Source organism: Alexandromys fortis, unplaced genomic scaffold, assembly GCF_014885135.2.
Source record: "Alexandromys fortis isolate MF-2015 unplaced genomic scaffold, M_Fortis_MF-2015_v1.1 scaffold_121, whole genome shotgun sequence".
Taxonomy (NCBI): Eukaryota; Metazoa; Chordata; class Mammalia; order Rodentia; family Cricetidae; genus Alexandromys; species Alexandromys fortis.
The window spans coordinates 4945481-4963144 of NW_026068037.1; the positions used below are offsets into that span (position 1 = coordinate 4945481).

Below are 17664 nucleotides of genomic sequence, written 5' to 3' on the forward strand. Positions count from 1 at the left end.
TTTAGTCAAAGGTAAATTCTGAATAAACGCAATTATTAGAGTTTGCCCCTTTCCTTGCGAAATACTGGTAAACTCTCAATAAAGGTGAGTTATTCTACTAAGGTTTGCTGTCTAAAGGCAGCTTTCGAGTGGAAAGGGTCCAACACCCATTCTCGGAGGAGCCGGGGCATTTCCAGGGACACACAAGCTGCTCACCTAAACTCCTTTGCTGAGTTGTTAATCCCACCACGCGAGAGTAAGACCTCTACCTCGACTAGTCTGGGAGTGACTCCTCAGAGAGAATCTCGCCACAAAGTCAGGTCGCCCCACTGCCGCCTGGCCGAGAATGGAGGTGGGGAGTAAGAGCCAGTCCTGAAGAGACCCACGTGACTCAGGCATGGCCCACGCCCTTCAGGTTCCCGCCACGCCTCACAGCCCCCGCCGAGCGCAGCCGGCCCAGATAACAATGGCGCTCCTGAGGGCGGGGCTGGTAGATAAGGCTGAGCTGGGCTCTGAGCAGGTCGGGCAGGGACTGCGGGCGAGGCCACGTGACGCAAGCCCCGCCCCTTCCGTCCAGCCGCTCCGACCCGGGGGAGCCAAAAGAGGTCGTCTGCTCCGCTAAAGGCAGCCTTAGAGGGCCGGACCCGCGCTCCAGCCTGCGAGCAGAGGGCGGAGGCGAGGTCGGGCTGGCGAGTCACGTGTCGCAGGCCCCGCCCCCTGGGAGGCCTCCGCGGGGCCTCTGGTGCAGCGACGGCGGAAGTGACCACACGGCGTACTTTGCTGCGTGCGGCTACGTGGCGGAGCCGGCGGAAGTGGTTTCTTCGCTGGACCTGAGTGTTTGTGTTTTGGTTCGGGAAGGAGCTCGGCGGCGAGGGGAGGAGACGGAGGGAGGAGGAGGAAGAAGTCGGAACTCGAGCGCGGCGACGGCGGAGGAGGAGGACCGACGGAGGCGGAGCGGAGAGGCGGAGACGCGGCCCGGCAGGGGCGACTCAGGGCGCCCACCCCGCGCCGGCCAGTGTGAGAAGCAGCGAGCGGGCGACGCGGCTGCCGCTGCGGCGCCTCCGACCTCCGCGCCGTGCGTGGCCTCGCTGCCGGGAGCCGCGCCCCAGGTGAGCCGCCGTCGGGGTCGCCCGGCCACTGCGGGGCCTCAGCTCCAGACTCATCCTGCCGGCGGCTCCGAGCCCGGGATGCGGACACCCGCCGAGGGAGAGGCGGTGGCACCCTCTCCCAAGATGGCGCCGTCGGCCGCGGCGGTGTCCGGCCCGGTCCCGGGGTCTCCCTCCTGGCCGGGCCGCGGCGGGGTTGAGTGGGTGGCTTAGGAGCACGGACCCTGGGCCCGGCCGGGCTGCTGGGCCCGGCACCCCGACTTGGTTCTCGGGTGCTCCCGGAATCCAGGCCTACAGCAGGTGGGGTTGGGGAGCTCCGCCTACCTCTTACTGGCTTGGTCGAGCTGTGCGAATGGTGGGATCCTCCTGTCTCTTCCGTGGGAGGCGGTGAACCGAGGCCGCGGGGTTCCCTGCAAGCAGGTTAACATCCTGACACTTTGAGAAGTTTAAAGCTCTGACTGTCGCACTTTGCATGTTTAGTTTTGCTTTACTGAAGTGGATTCAAAGTGCTGAATCAGTTGCCTTGAAGCTAACTAACCAAACAACAAAATCCCTATCTCTGTGTACGTCTCTCGGGATAATCAGGACTGCTCAGATCATTCTTAACCTAAAATGTGAACCCGTAGGGTTGTGAGCAAAGTACGCACAACAGTACCCGGCACAATTTAAGGACTCGGTAATTTTTTTTTAAGTAGAAGATAAGAACTGCATAAAATAATTACTATTTTTCGAGATTTAATATGCATAATATGGAAGAGGTTTGTGCTGCCGGATAAGAAGTACAAGTAATAAGTACAAAGGGTTGTAAGTAGCGCGCCGTGGTGTGTGTGTGTGTGTGTTGCCGGGGGTTGAACTCAAACTGTGTGCTCAGGAGGAGCTCCCGTGAGCTACTCCCAGCCCTTGCGCTTAATTTTTAGCATTGATACCGTGGTCAATGTGTGTATGTTTATAATTTGGCTTATTTCCTGTTTGAGGTCTTTGGAAGTAAAGATTCAGTAGCTTTGAACTTTAAAAGGCGCTGAATATGGAGGCACCCACCTGTCATCCCAGCATTCTGGAAGCTGAGGTAGGAGGATCCGGAGTTCCAGGCTATCCCTAACTTGCCCCTGTGCTTGCCTAGGCTACAAGACTGTGTCTCAAAAAAGACGGGGTGGGGAGGGGAGGGAATACTTCACAAAGCAAAACTAAATACGAATTTTTGTTCAGTTTTTCTGTGAGAATCTGATGTTGCCCTGAAAATTTGGAAGCAGCAAGGACATTCGGAACAAGTTTTGCCCTGTATTTATTGTTTTGTAGGTAAGGAACTATTGGGAAATATTTAAGCTGAAAATGTATCTGGACATGTGTTGGTGCATGACAGTCTATTGATCTACATCATTATCTCATCAAGAAGCCATTTAAATTGCCGATTTCAAACACCGTGTACTTAGAAGGCACTGTATTACAAACTACATCTGTTGTCTTAATTTTACAGTAACTATGCAATGGTAGAATATAATGGATATCAAGATTTGGAAAGTAAAACTTTGCTCTGGCAGAAATTGGCATAGCCAGGTTTAGACTTTAAAATTTGGTTTTGTGGGTTAGAAGAAATGGGAGCTATATTTATTTATTTTGAGACAAGCTCTCGCTGTGTAGCTCTGGATGGCTTGAAACATGCATGTAGACCAGGCTGACCTGAAACTCAGCAGAGATTCGTCCATCTTCCTCTGGACCCAGAGTGATGGCACTAACAATCTTGAACTGCCAAGTCTTTGGAGGGTGGGGTTCGAGACGGGGTTTTCCTCTGTGGCTTAACTGTCTTAGAACTTGCTCTATAGGCCAGAGGGACCTCAAACTCAGAGATATGCCTGCCCAATGCTGGGATTAAAGTAGTACACCACCCCTGGCCAACAACCACATCTATTTGGGGGGGAGGGGGGACAAGGCTTTGATATCTCTGGTGGACATGTTTTTATCTCAGCTTCCCAAGTGCTAGGACCACAGGCAAGCTCCATCATGCCAGGCTGGAATGGTAGTTTTGTGTTCTCTTGGTTAGAAGCAGCTTAAATATCTTTTCATCTATAAATGTGTCAGTATTTATTGGTAGATATGCCATTATCAAGAGTGTTCCATGTAACAACTCAAATTTTATGGGGAGTACAAATTTCTTACCTGAAGTATAAATTAAATGTAGCTGCTTTGGGGCAGAGAATTTGGGGGGGGGGAATCCTTGCTGAGTTTTGTTGTTAATAAGCTTATAAGTTACGTTTATTTTAGTTTGGATGTATGTGTATGTATACCTGTGTGAAGGTGAACATTTGTGTGGAGATCAAATGGACAATCTCAGGTCTTGGTCCTCACCTTTTCACCGTACATGGTTCCCAGAATCCAAACCCGTGCTTGTACTGCAAGTGCCTTACTCAGTGATTTTTTTTTTTTCTCCCTTTTTCTGGAACAAGGACTTTATGTAGCCCAGGCTAGCCTCAAGAACACTTCACAGCCCCTCTTCCTCCAGGTTCCTGGGTACTGGGGTTGCCCCATCTAGGTTCCATATATTGATAAAAAAAAGTTTCGACTAAACTATCAAAGTTGACTTGTAAGTGAACTGAAAAGGTTGTTTTAAATATTTGCCAGTTCTACCAAGATTCAAAACAAACTGGGTGTCTTGGTGCAGATCTTAAGAACTTGAAGTGGGAAGATCACCATCCTGTGCTACTTTCTCTAAAGAGGAGGGGAGGAGACTGTCACTCAGGCTTTTTCCAAATGCAATGTTAAACAGATAATACATATATTGTTAGCCTAAAAACTACCCTCCAAAATTGCTGTAAGGAAATAACTCATGCCTAATCTTACCAGATAGAGAAATCCTTATCAGTCAGGCACATAAACTTGGGAGTTAAAAAATACTTGGTGTTTGGGAATTACAATTAAGTGAAAAATATATCACTTAATGGAGGCCTTCAAATATTAAATTCGATGATTTTCTAAAAGCTTTCCATTTACTAGCATAATTTTCTGCAAAATCAATTTAATCCAAATAGTATGACATTAGAACCTGATTTTTTCTTCATTTTTAAAGATTTTTGTTGTTTTAGTTAATATGTCTGTTGGCGTGTGCATGTGAATGCTAGTGCCCAAGAAGGGCAGAGGAGGATGTCAGATCTCCCAGAACTGGTATTACAGGTGGTTGTGAATCACCCTACAAGCTGAGGTCCTGTCGCCTAGAATAGCAGTGCTCAGACTAAACTGCCACCTCTCAGCGCCCAAAGCCCTGATTCTTATTGACCTCTCAAATTGCTCTGTAACCTCAATGGAGTTACTTAACCTTTCAGTACCTGTTTCCTCATTTATAAGAGTACTTGATACTGTTCAGTGGATGTATTAAGTATTTAAAATACTAATTAGCATAAAAGTCAAGTCTTTTTTAATTTTTATTTGTTTGTTTTGGACCTAGAGCCTTCTACTTGTTGGGCAAGCACTCTACTAGTCTTCAACCCCAAAGTCAAATTGCTGAAGGTTAGTTGTTTTGCTTTGCAGTCAGGTCTTACATGTTGTCTGTGGCTTTGAGCTCCTGCTTCAGCCTTCCCAAGGTTGGAATTGACATTGCTACTACACCCCACTGGCCTCTTTTTTTTTTTATTAAGTTGTTGTTAACGTACAAAGAGGTGGGTTACAGGTAATGTTTTCATTTGTGTCATTCTTCCCTGTTCTCTCTCATACCCTTCCTCTCTATAGATTGTCTCCTTTCTGCTTTCATGACATACAGATATATAAATTCTATTACTTTCTCTTCTTCCAAGCGTTCTCGTTTCTTCGACTCCCCCAAGATAGGGTTTCTCTGTGGAACAGTCCTAGCTGTCCTAGAACTTACTCTGTAGACTAGGCTGGCCTCAAACTCACTGAGATCCACCCACCTCTGCCTTGCCTCCCAAGTGCTGGAATTAAAGTCATGAGCCATCACTGTCCAGCTCTCCTCTTTTTCTTTAGACTTTTCACCCTTCTTTTGAAGGTTAATTTGAGGTGATTTTAGGCTCAAATCGTATGACACTATTTCCCTTGAAAAGTGATGAAACTAAATGACACTGGCTGTCTACTTGGTCATTTCAGTACTCTTGTATTAAACTGACTAAAAGTGACTAATAACTGATTTACTTAGTTTTGATTTGCTTATTTAATTGTTATTTGTATCTCCACAGGTATTTTCTCCAGAAAGAAAACAAAATTGATACCTTGCATCCTGGAAGTTCATTTAGAAATCTGAAATTAGGGACTTCTTTCAAATTTGGACATGGCTAATCGAGGAGCAACAAGACCCAATGGGCCAAATACTGGGAATAAAATATGCCAGTTCAAACTGGTACTTCTAGGAGAGTCTGCTGTTGGCAAATCAAGCCTGGTGCTTCGCTTTGTGAAGGGCCAATTTCATGAATTTCAAGAGAGTACCATTGGGGGTGAGATTCTTCTTTTCCTTTTAATCATTTACATTAATAAATGTTTGTTCTAAATGTGATTTTGAATAACTAATTAGATCATGCAGGGAAGAAAAAACTTTCAGCAGAACTTGGACTTTAAAATATACTTTAATTTGGTGTTTTATTTTATTTGTAAACAAGGTATTGTACCCTAAGCTATCTGAAATTTTTATAAACTTACTCTTCTGCCTCCTCATTATTTGGATTACAGGTGTACACTACCAGGCCAGCATGGTTTGGGGGCTTAAACAATATTTAATGTGGAAAAACTTAAAACAAGCTAGATGGGGTGGTTGGCACAAGCTTAGCATTCCAGCATTCCAGAACCTGAAGAGGGAGGATTGTGAGTTTCAAACCAGTGGCTGTGACATAGTGAGAGCCTATCTCAGAAAAGGAAAGCAAAACACAAAATTGAAACATCTTGTTTATTTAAGTAGGAAAGTCTTCTTTTCAAGACAAGGTCTTGCCTTGGTTCTCATACTGCCCATGAACTCTTAGTGATCCTATTTGCTTTAGCCAACAAGTGCTAGAGTTTCAGGTCTAGTCACTGTGCCTCACCTGTTTTGTTTGTGAGATAGGGTCTCAAACCTAACAAGACTTTATTTCATAGGCTTTTTTTTTTTTTTTAGGGGTGGGCTGGGGCAGGGGGGCATTTGTAAAATAGGTTTCATGTATCCTAGGCTGGCCTAGAACTGAACTAGGTAGTTGTAGAGGACCTTAAATGTTTGCCTATCTCCTGAATGTAGAGATTACAGGTAGGCCACTGTACCCTATGTTTGTGGTTGTGGGGATTTTATGTGTGATAGAAAAAGCATACTACCAACTAAGGTACGTGTGTCTCTAAGCCTGAGTCATTTTTAACACAATGTTTTTATCTTAAATCCTTCCTCTAGCAAATACTACTTTTGTTAGGTTAGGGAAGTCACATGTTTATTTTCCTCTTACGTGAAACAGAAATAACAGTGCCTTGCCTGAAATGAAAACAGATGTCTTAATTAATGTCTTAAGTGACAGGAGAATAAATACTTAATAAGTGCATTTAAACACCAATCTAGCTTTTTTGCTGAGTCATTTCTAGCATTGTTGATATGTTATATAATAATATTTTGGGTGATAGCTGCTTAGTAGTTGATTTAGGATATTAAAGTTTTGTTTAAGTAGGGCCTGCAGAGATGGCTAAGCAGTTAGGAGTACTGGTTTCTCTTACAGAGGTAAGAACTTTAAGCCCAGACTTTCTTTACTTAGGCTAATGGTTCTCAACCTATAGGTCAAAACCCCATCAGGGGTCAAATGATCCTTTCAGAAGGGTCAGATATATGATAGTTTCATTGAAATTCATAATAGTAGCAAAATTACAGTTATGAAGTGGTAACAAAATAATTTTTTGGTGGGTAGGGGTCACCACAACATGAGGATCATAGCATTAGGAATAGGAAGGTTAAGACCAACTGACTTAGACAATAAAGTGTCTTACTAAAATGTATAGTTGCTAGGCATGGTGGTGCATCCCTTTAATCCTAGCGTGAAAAGGCAGGGGCAGGTGCATCCCTCTGAATTGGGAGGTGAAAGCAAGAGAATTGAAGTTCAGACTTTCATAGGCTATGAGTCTGACGCTAGCCAGCTTTGCATGAGACGTTGTGTCAAAATACCATTAACAATGTGAGTGTGGCGTGTAGTCACACACCTTTAAATCCCAGCCACCAGAAAGCAAGCCACTGCTGCATACTGAGACCATCTTAGTTAGGGTTTCAATTCCCTCAGTGAAATATCAAGATCAAAAAGTTGGGAAGGAAAGGGCTTATTTGGCTTACATATTTCTTTTCATCGCTAAAGGAAGTCAGGACAGGAACTCAAACTGAGACGATAGTGTGTACCAGTACCATATCCTAGTTTTTGTTAAAGCTACTTTTTAAGAAAATGGTAAAAGATACCAGTGTGGGAAATGGGGTTATTATCTGAAACAAGGGTAGGTCAGACTGGCCGTGAGTTCCAGGTCCTCTTGAGAGCTGGACCTGATTTATTCTATTGTTTTGCTTTCTGAAAAAAGATGCTTTTTTTTTACTGTTTTTAGGTTTTTGTTGTTGCTGTTTGGTTTCTTATTTAGACTTTGAGATGCTGTCTATCTGTAGCCCAGGCAGCTTTTGACTTGCAATGATCTTCCTGTCTCAGCTTCCGTGAGTGCTGAGACCATAGGTATGAGCCATCACAAATAATTTCTTGTGCTTTTTACTACAAAGATAAAGTTAGTGTACAGTGTCCATTGGTTTTAAGTGAAAGGATATTATCTTTATGAATAGTAGTGTTTTCTCTTAGGACATTTATATCTGTGTAGGTTGTATTAGATGTTGGTAAAAATTTGAATTTTCATACTAGTTTGTGCACTTAGGAACTAAGGAGTTGATGTTTCAGTAATTGTATTATCAGTCCTCACTCTGTATAATTGAAATATTGAGTAGGATTGATTGTAATTCTATGTCCTTTATAAATACATGGGCCCTGTTTACACATTTTATAAATGAGAGTATTGAATTGGATAAGGGTTTCTAAAGAACACCTTATTGATGTTTTATTTTGCTTACAGTACTAGAGATTGAACGTAGAACCTCATGCCTTCTAGGCTCCACCGATGTGCTACATCTCCAACCCCAGGTGTTTGTTTAAATTGCTTATGATGGTGCACACTTTTAATTCCTGCAGTTGGGAAGCAGATGCAGGCATATCTGAGTTTGGGACCAGATTGGTCTACATAGTGAATTCCAGGATAGCCAGGGTTACATATTAAGACCCTGTATCAAAAAAAAAAAAAAAAAAATATGGGGCTATATAGCCTAGCATTCATAAGGTCTTAGTTTCAGTACTCCCCCCCTCCCCTGTACCCCAAAAGATGGTCACATGCATATACACACCTAGTATGGTCAAGATTATTTAATGCAAAGAATCATTATGAATCATGATTGTTAATTTTTTCCCTGTCTCAATTTTGTTAGGGTTAGGGTGGTGCTGTTAAAGTATTCAAAGCTGCCTAAATTGACTAAGGAGCTCTGAGCTAGTGAACTGTCTTTGTTCACTTGACTGTTGTGTTGTATATTAGGCATAGTAGGTTGTCTGAAATTCATTACCTATCTCCAAACACTGTTCTACTTGAAATCACTTGCGATCTACTACCTGTTTTAGCTGAATATAATGGTTCATACCTATAATCCAAGCACTTGGGAGTTGGCAGAGAGGACAAGTTCAACACCAGCTTCAAATATGTAGTAGGTATGAGGTCATGTCTCTATAAAAAGGAAGTAATAATTCAAGAAACTTTTTGTGATTGGTATGTTTTTGAGATGAGGTCACCTAAGCTACATTCTTGGCTCAGTTTGAGAAGTTTATGCTTTTTTTTTTTTTTTTTTTTTTTGTATGTGTCAGTGTGGGTGCTCTGTGTTGGAGAGGACTAATTTGGGGAATCAGCTCCTTTCTTTTACTGTGTATTCTAGGGATGGAACTCCAGTCATCAGGCTTGTATGTATGGCAAACACCCACAACCATTTTGCTGGCACAGGTTTTTGTTTTTAAGTTATCAACTAGCTTGATGTAAGCATAAAGTCGAGCTATTTAATAGCTAATCCATCAAGAAGAGATTTTGATTTTTCAAGACAGGGTGTCTGTGTTACAGCTCTAACTATCCTGGAAATCACCTTTTAGACCAGGCTGGCCTTGAACTCATAGAGATCCGGTAGCCTCTGCTTCCCAAGCACTAGGATTAAAGGTATATGCCACCACTGCCTGGCTCAAGAAGAGATTTTTATTGGTATTGCATACTGGACTTTTTTTCTTTTTGTATTGTTAACATTAAGGATTGAGCCTAGAGCCTTACCACTAAGGAGTGGTGAGAACTGAACAAGTGCTCTGTCACTGAGTTAAAACCCAGACAGTGTTTTTTCTCCTCATTTTCATTCTGAGACAGGGTCTCCTTCAATTGTTCTAGCTGTCTTTCAACTCACTGTCTCAGAGCAGGACTTGAATTTTGAATCTTCCTCCAAAGTAACTGAGGTTTTTTTTTGTTGTTTTTGTTTTGTTTGTTTGTTTGGTTTTTTAGATCTGGTCATATATTGGACTTTAAAGATAATCCCGGTATTTTACAAACCTCTCTCTGCCTCTCCCTCCTTCCCTTTATTTTTTAAGACAGTCTTGCTGTATAATCCAGGCTGGTCTTCATATCACAATTCTCTTGCTTCAACTCCTACTACTGAAATGACAGAGCACTGGGATGGAGGTTATGTTTGAAAAAATAAAATAACAGGAGTATATTTGGGAACTTAATTGCATTTGTATCTAATTTTTAAGTTTCAGAAAGATATTACTTTACAGAAACGATTTATTGAGACAGGGTACCCCACTCATCCCATGTGCACTCATGGGATTTAATTTAGACTACATATTTCCAGGTTTCGTCAGTACATTAGCATGGTTGTATAAAAACATTAATAGTTGAGGGAAGCACGGCAGTAACGTAAATAGTTTGTGTAAGGTTTTTGCGATTGACTCAGAGCAGGTCCTTCTGTGCAACCATTGTTATATAAGTGTGCACGTGCATCTTTTGTTGTTTTTGTTTTGTTTTTTGCAAGAAGTTGAGACTAGAAAATCAGTACACATAAAAAGCATTGTGCTGTGTAATTGAATAATTGGAAGTTACTCCTCTTTTATGTATCAGTTAAAGAAAATAATGTGAAGGTATTTTCAAAAGCTTTGTTTTAGAAAAAGGAGGTAAGAAGGCTGGGTGCAGTGGCATATGCCTTTAATCCCAGCACTCTGGAGGCAGAGACAGACTCATCTCCAGGCCAGCCAAGACTGCATAATGACACCCTTTCTTAAGAAACAGGAGGGAGTAAGATAATGGTAAGTTTCCAGTGGGTCCTCCAGGGCCACTCTTTTCCTGCTCATCTCCATTTTGCAATTCTTACAGCTGTACATTATTTTACAAATTATGGTTGCATATGTTGGGATTAGAGAATGATTTGCAGGAGTTGTTCTCCTTCCACCATGTGGGTCCTTGGAATTTGGACTCAGTTGTAGCAAGCTGGCTTTTTACGTTTATTTCAGCCTAGGTTTTCCCTTAAAAGAGCTGAGTTGAAGCGTGAGTGTTATGAAAGTACCAGGAAGGAAGATAGAGCTCAAGTTACAGTGCCAGTCATGGTATAAGAAAAATGTAATGTAACACCATTGCTGGTAGGCCTCGTGGCACAGACAGTCTTCACTGTGAAGTCTTAGCAGAAGAACTTTCTTAGTTTTCTTTAGAATGGTCTATGACTGTTCCATCTTCTTTGTTAAATGCTAAAATTTATCAGTGTTTTTTTTTTTTTTTATCGTACTTTCTTTACTGTCTTGCCATCTCATTTTTGTGGTTTCTTGTTTTTTTTCTTAGCTACCTTTACACTCTCACGCACGAGCACAAACACACACACACCTTCACAGTGCTAGGGACCAAACCTAACATAGTGTTTATAAGTTACGCAAAGCACTTTGCTACTGAGTGAGCTATGTCCCCAGCTCCAGTGTTACCCTGCTTTTCTGTTTGCAGTTTCAGGTTACAATCCAGTAGTAGATGTCATCTTCATATGTTTGTAATGTGATCCTTACATATGGTTACAAGGGTTCCTAACTTTTTCAAAAGTTTTCTCCCTTAGAACATTGCTAGTTTCTATGGGTATCTAGACTTAATTCCTGTTAATTGGATAGATTTTGGGGGTTAATTTGTTGTTGTTTTGGACCAGAACTCAAAACATCCTCACATCCCAGCCTCCCAAGTACTGACATTATAGGGGTGTGTGCCACCACCCACCTTCCTTATTTGTGCTTTCTTCCCTGTCTCTGCTGAGTGTGGTAGTGTAATCCTACCATTCAAGAGCCACAAACAGGTGGATTATTGCCAAATTCAGGGCCAATCTGGTCTCCCTTGTAGGCCAGCCATAGTTAGTTACATAGCAAAACCCTGGTTTTGTTTATTTTTCAAGATTTTAAAAATATGTATGAGTATTTTGTTTGCTTGAATGTGTATATCCACCTGCATGCCTGGTGCTGGAGGAGAACGGAAGGAGGAGGGCATTGGATACCCTCCAACTGCGGTTACTAGTGATTGTGAACTGCATGTGGGTGCTGTGAACCAATATAGGTCCTCTACAGAGGCTCTTAAACAGCTCCCAACCTCATAACTTTTTTTTTCTTTTGTTAAATTCTCAACTTGTAATAAAAGGTATGCGCAAGCGGGGCAGTGGTAGCGCACGCCTTTAATCCCAGCACTCGGGAGGCAGAGGCAGGTGGATCTCTGTGTGTACAGTGCTACCCTGTTCAATAGAGTTCTAGAACTGGCTCCGTAGCTACTGAGAAACCCTGTCCTGAAAAACAAAATGAGTGCTAAAGTGCTTTGTAGGCTTTTTCCACATATAGGTAAACTGTTTAAGCCTAACTTTAAAACCGCTTAAAATTTTTTTGTGGTGTATGTTCACTACTAAGTCTTGACTTTGGTTTTGTTTTTTTTGGGTTGTTTTTTTTGGGTTTTTTGTTTTGTTTTTGTTTTTTTTTTTTACTACAAGGAAAAAATGTATTACTAGATAAACAGACCAGGAAGCAAAATATTATGAAATGTGATAATAGGCAACAGATACTTAATTAGGTGACAAGCAAGATCATTAATTCAACATTTCAAAATATCTCTGCTTTATTAATACTACCCCCTCCCTCTGGTCCACTAGGAATTAACATCAAGGTATTTACTAGTGTTCCTTCAAAGTCTATATCTTTGTTTCTACTTTTTCTTGATTCTCTACTTTTCTTTCCCCTTTGCTATTTTTCTTATCTTACCCCCTTTTGTTTTTTTTTTCTCTTCCCTTCTCATGTAAAGAAAATTGACTGAAAATACATGTGAAATCAAGATGAGTAAATTGTGACTAATTCCTGTGATTGTTGTTAGTACCTTTTTGTGGGCCCAAATGAATGCATGGTGAGTGAGACATCAGTTGTCACGGGATTATGTTGTTCTTGGCATATAGTGGGGGAAGAAGGGATAGAGAAAAGGGGGATGGGTAAGGCATAAATAGTGCTACAGAGAGGAGAGTAGTCAAAACCCAAACAGGAAATGTCTGTGCCTCCCATGTAGCATTTTCTGCTGCATCTCATGACTGAATTCAATAACACATTCCCTGAGGAAACTAGATCAAGTCACATGGTTGCTGTTGAATTTCTACTCTTAAAAGCACCGGTTTGCTTAAGGGCTGTGCTTAGGACCATAAAGATGTCTGGGTTCTGGAACTGTGATGTGACATTAAGTGCAAAACCAGGCATAAAGTCAGTACCTAGTAAATACCTATTGATAGTTGGGTGCTTCATCTAATAGGAGAAATATAATTAAAGCCAAGATCCTAATTTAGAAAGAAACAACCCTAAAAGTTAAAAAGCATGAAGCATATTCTTAGTACGCTTTATAAAGGCAAAAGAGAGAGAGGAAAGAAAGTAGACTATCTGAGCAATAGTATGAACATTTTTACCTGCATCAGTTCATGAAGTAGTATAAAACAAAAATTCCTGTTGGTGTCGTTTCAGGAGTGAGGAAAGGACCAGAGAAAGAAAACAGTTCATTTGGCCTCATTAGTATCACAGGTTTAACATTAGCATACCTGTGTGCTCGCATACATGCAGCCTGATTGGGTTGGGTTTAGTTTTGGGACAGGGTCATACATAGTAGCCTAGGTTGGCCTTGAACTCTATACTTTAGAGTGATCTGGAACTTCTGTTTCTGTTTCCCTCCCCAGCTCTCACTACTGGGATTAAAAGTGTGTACCACTATGCCCTGTTTTGTATTTGTTTATTTGGTTGGTTGTTTTAGTGCTAAGGATAGAACCTAGGACTTGGTGCATGCTGGATAAGCACTTTAGCAACAGAGCTACATCTCTGACCCCTAGTTAATAAGTTTTAACAATCTCTTTTTCTTTTCTTTTTTTGGTGTTCATGGGTGCTTTGCCTGCATGTATGTCTTCACATAGTGCCTATGGGGACCATAGAAGGGTGTTAGATCTCTGGAACTTGAATTAGACATTATAAGCTGTTGCATGGCTGGAGGAGTTGAACCCCAGTCCTCTGGAAGAACTAACAGTGCCCTTAAGCACTGAGCTATCTCTCCAACCCCGTTATTTTGGATTATGCATACCTTTATTCTGCTTCATTAGTATTACACACCTGAAAGTTGAAATGCTGACTTGGTTTGGTTTTGAATTTTAAAAAGAAAAGGCTCAGCAGGTGAGCAAGGTGGCATATGCCTTTAATCCCAGCACTCAGGAGGCAGAGGCAGGTGGAGCTCTACGACCAAGCTGAGCTAGAGCTGTTATACAGAGAAACCCTGTCTCGTGGAGTAGGGGTTGGGAGGTAGATAACCTACAAGGCTCACAGTGTAATCCTGGCTAACTTTGGACTTGAGGCAGTCCTCCTGCCTTTCTAGTGTCGGGATGATAGATCAAGTATAAGGCACTAAATGTTAAATGCCTAAGACTAATTTTAAAACCATATCCATGCATTCGCAGGTTTCCCCCATATGGTAATTTTCAAGCGATAACATGACTAGCTTTTGTCCCCTAACTAGTTGACTGCCTTAAAGAACTTTTTACATAATTTTCATTGTAGCACTCAGGAAGCCATGCTATGGAAGGGAGACCCTCATGTCTCTGCTTCTCAACTGCCAAGGTCATAAGCATATGGGTTCATTCCTCTCTTTCTCTTTTTTCGTCTTTGCAGTATGAAAGATTAGACCCAGGCCTCTACTGTGGAGCCACTCTTCAGTCTAGTCCATCCATCTCTCTTTCTTGAAACAGGATTCACTATGTAGCCTTGAGTGCTCTGGAGCTCACTGTGTAGACCAGAATGGTCCCAGACTCACGAAGGTCCACCTGCCTCTGCCTCCTGAATACTGGTAGTAAAGGATGTCCCACCATGGCCGGGTCATCCAGTTTTTAATAATCTCAGTTGCTTTTGTGTTTTGGTGAACAGTATACAGACTGGGTTTTCTGTAAGAGCCGCTAGTGCTTCTAATCGCTGGATTATTTGTTCAGTTTGAGCTTTGTGCTGTATGCGGAACGGAAGTATATTTTGAGGTCACCAGTTGGTGACCCCAGACACCAACTGCCAGCATATTTTGGGACTTTTGATGTGAGAAAGGGTCTACCTGTGTAGGTGAAATTGACCTTCAACTTCAGGTCCTCTTGTCTCATCCTCCCAAGTGCTTGGATTACAGGCAGGTGGCACCATGCTCAGTTTATAGGAGCTTTTTACACACTAAAATTCACTTCACATTCACCATAGGAATTTTTCTGAGTTTATTTGCCTGTGCATTTGGATGTTTCAAAACTTAGGAGTCTCAGATTTTTGTATAGTTAAATCCAATAGTATTACGGATTTTTGTTTTGTTTTTGTTAATTCTGATAAAAAGTAATTTTTAGTTGAATTTGATACCTACCTTGGATACCTGGGGATGTAGCTTAGTGGTAGAGTGGCTAACCATGAGTGAAGCCAGGAGTTCTATCCTGAGCATTAAAAATAACCATCTTGGGGTGGAGTAGAATCAGTTCCTGTAGTTTTTCTGTTGCTTCTGTGTTTAATTGGTGCAGTTATAGAAGAGATTAACTCGATTTTGGCATTCATTTGATGCCATCAGTTTGAATGCTTTCTCCCCCCTCTCGGTGGAGTACAGTGTCTTTTTCTTACGTTTTATATTGAGTATTTCCAGACTCAGTAGTTACAGTTTCAGCCAGTGTTTAGCTCATACCTGTAATGCCTAATTTTTAGGAGCTGAGTCAAGTCTGCAATACAATAGAATTGTATTGACCCTATCTCTAAACAAAACAACTAAAATGGTAAGTCAGTAAGACAGTTGATCAGATGTAGAGCTTATGCTCTGCCTATGTGAATATGCCTAGCATGTGTTCAATCCCCAGCACCAAAAGAAGGAAGTGTGAAACATCATGTAGGGAACTTTGGGAGCACATAACAAGAGTGACAGAAGGAGAGGTGAGCACGGTTGGCTACTAAGTGGACAGTGGTGTGTTTTTCCTGCAGTTCATGGAAGGAACCCTTTCACATTTCAGGAAGTTTCATCTGCTTATTATGCAATGTTCCTTTATACAACTGCTGACTCAACACCAGTCAGGAACTCCTGTATTAGTTAAGCTGATATCTCTTTGTTTAAAATATTTTGCATAACAATTTTATTATAGAGAAAATACTAATTAATAAATTATTGTGATGTGGGCATTATTCACAGAGTCAGAATTCCTAAGAACCTTGCTATTGGGTGATCTCCTAGTTTCATGATTATGAATAGATTAGTTGCTCTCTTTTAAGAAAGAACTTCAGTGTTTTTCATAGTTTGTCTAGATGAAAACGCTATTTATTTTAGACTGCTTCTGAAAGAAACTCTTACTGAGTTATTGAGTTCTTTTAATGTATTTAGTATTTTTAGTATGTACTTGGCATTTTTAACATTTTGAAGATAATTGTCTTTCTAAATTTTTTAATTTATTTATTTATTAAAAATTTCCACATTGGTGGTAACGCACACCTTTAATCCCAGCACTTGGGAGGCAGAGGCAGGTGGATCTCTGTGAGTTCGAGACCAGCCTGGTCTACAAGAGCTAGTTCCAGGACAGGCTCCAAAACCACAGAGAAACCCTGTCTCGGGGGAAAAAAAAATTTCCACATCCTCCCATTTCCCTCCCACTCCCCCTCCCCCTCACTCTTCAGTCCTAAGAGCAGTCAGGGTGCCCTGCCCTGTGGGAAGCCCTCCCCCCTCATCCAGGTCTAGGAAGGTGTGCATCCAAACAGACTAGATACAAAAAGCTAGTACATGGAGTAGAATCAAAATCCAGTGTCATTATGTGCTTTGATTTGTTTTTGTTTTGTTTCTTTGTTTGGTTTGGGTTTTTTTGCTTAAACATATGTTTGTGTTGAAGATATCAGAAACCCTGGGACTAGAGTTACAAACAGTCGTGAACTGCCATGTGGGTGTTGGGAATTGAAGCCAAGTCCTCTGGAACAGAAGCCAGTGTTTTTAAACACTGACCCATCTCTCTAACCCTTTTTGCTTTTATTGTATACATGTGAACATGCACCACAGTGGGTATAGTAATCAGAAGGATGACATTTTCTCCTTCCTTGAGAGTTCCAGTAATGAAACTCAGAATTTTTTTTTCTGTCTGCTGAGCCATCTCTCACCTACCTAATAAATTAAGTGGTCATTTTTTTTTAATTTATTTATTAAAGATTTCTGTCTCTTCCCCACCGCCGCCTCCCCTTTCCCTCCCCCTCCCCCAATCAAGTCCCCCTCCCTCCTCAGCCCAAAGAGCAATCAGGATTCTCTGCCCTGTGGGAAGTCCAAGGACCACCCACCTCCATCCAGGTCTAGTAAGGTGAGCATCCAAACTGCCAAGGCTCCCACAAAGCCAATATGTGCAGTAGGATCAAAAACCCATTGCCATTGTTCTTCAGGTCTCAGTAGTCCTCCTTGTCCTCTATGTTCAGCGAGACCGGTTTTAACCCAGGCTTTTTCAGACCCAGGCCAGCTGGCCTTGGTGAGTTCCCTATAGAACATCCCCATTGTCTCAGTGTGTGGGTGTACCCCTCGCGGTCCTGAGTTCCTTGCTCGTGCTCTCTCTCCTTCTGCTCCTGGTTGGGACCTTGAGATTTCAGTCCGGTGCTCCAATGTGGGTCTCTGTCTCTGTCTCCTTTCATCGCCTGATGAAGGTTAATATTCAGGAGGATGCCTATATGTTTTTCTTTGGGTTCTCCTTCTTATTTAGCTTCTCTAAGAACCTGAACTATAGGCTCAATGTCCTTTATTTATGGCTAGAAACCAATTATGAGTGAGTACATCCCATGTTCCTCTTTTTGGGTCTGGCTTACCTCACTCAGGATAGTGTTTTCTATTTCCATCCATTTGCCTGCAAACTTCAAGAAGTCCTTGTTTTTTACTGCTGAGTAGTACTCTAATATGTATATATTCCATGCTTTCTTCATCCATTCTTGAATTGAAGGGCATCTAGGTTGTTTCCAGGTTCTGGCTATTACAAAGAATGCTGCTATGAACATAGTAGAGCATA

At 41.9% G+C, this 17664-nt stretch overlaps 1 protein-coding gene across 2 annotated transcripts in view; it reads left to right on the forward strand.

Moving 5' to 3' along the window:
- Window positions 1-940: 940 nt before the first annotated feature.
- The window catches only part of Rab5a (RAB5A, member RAS oncogene family), a 33369-nt gene continuing 16645 nt past the window's right edge, over window positions 941-17664 (forward strand). The window contains exons 1-3 of one of the 2 annotated variants that reach the window (XM_050165094.1): window positions 2286-2381; window positions 4522-4583; window positions 5264-5518. In XM_050165094.1, coding sequence (XP_050021051.1) covers window positions 5356-5518 — 163 coding nt within the window. In that variant the 5' untranslated portion in view covers window positions 2286-2381; window positions 4522-4583; window positions 5264-5355. Of the gene's footprint in view, window positions 1089-2285; window positions 2382-4521; window positions 4584-5263; window positions 5519-17664 lie in introns of those variants that run through there. The other variant, XM_050165095.1, reaches the window with a different exon arrangement.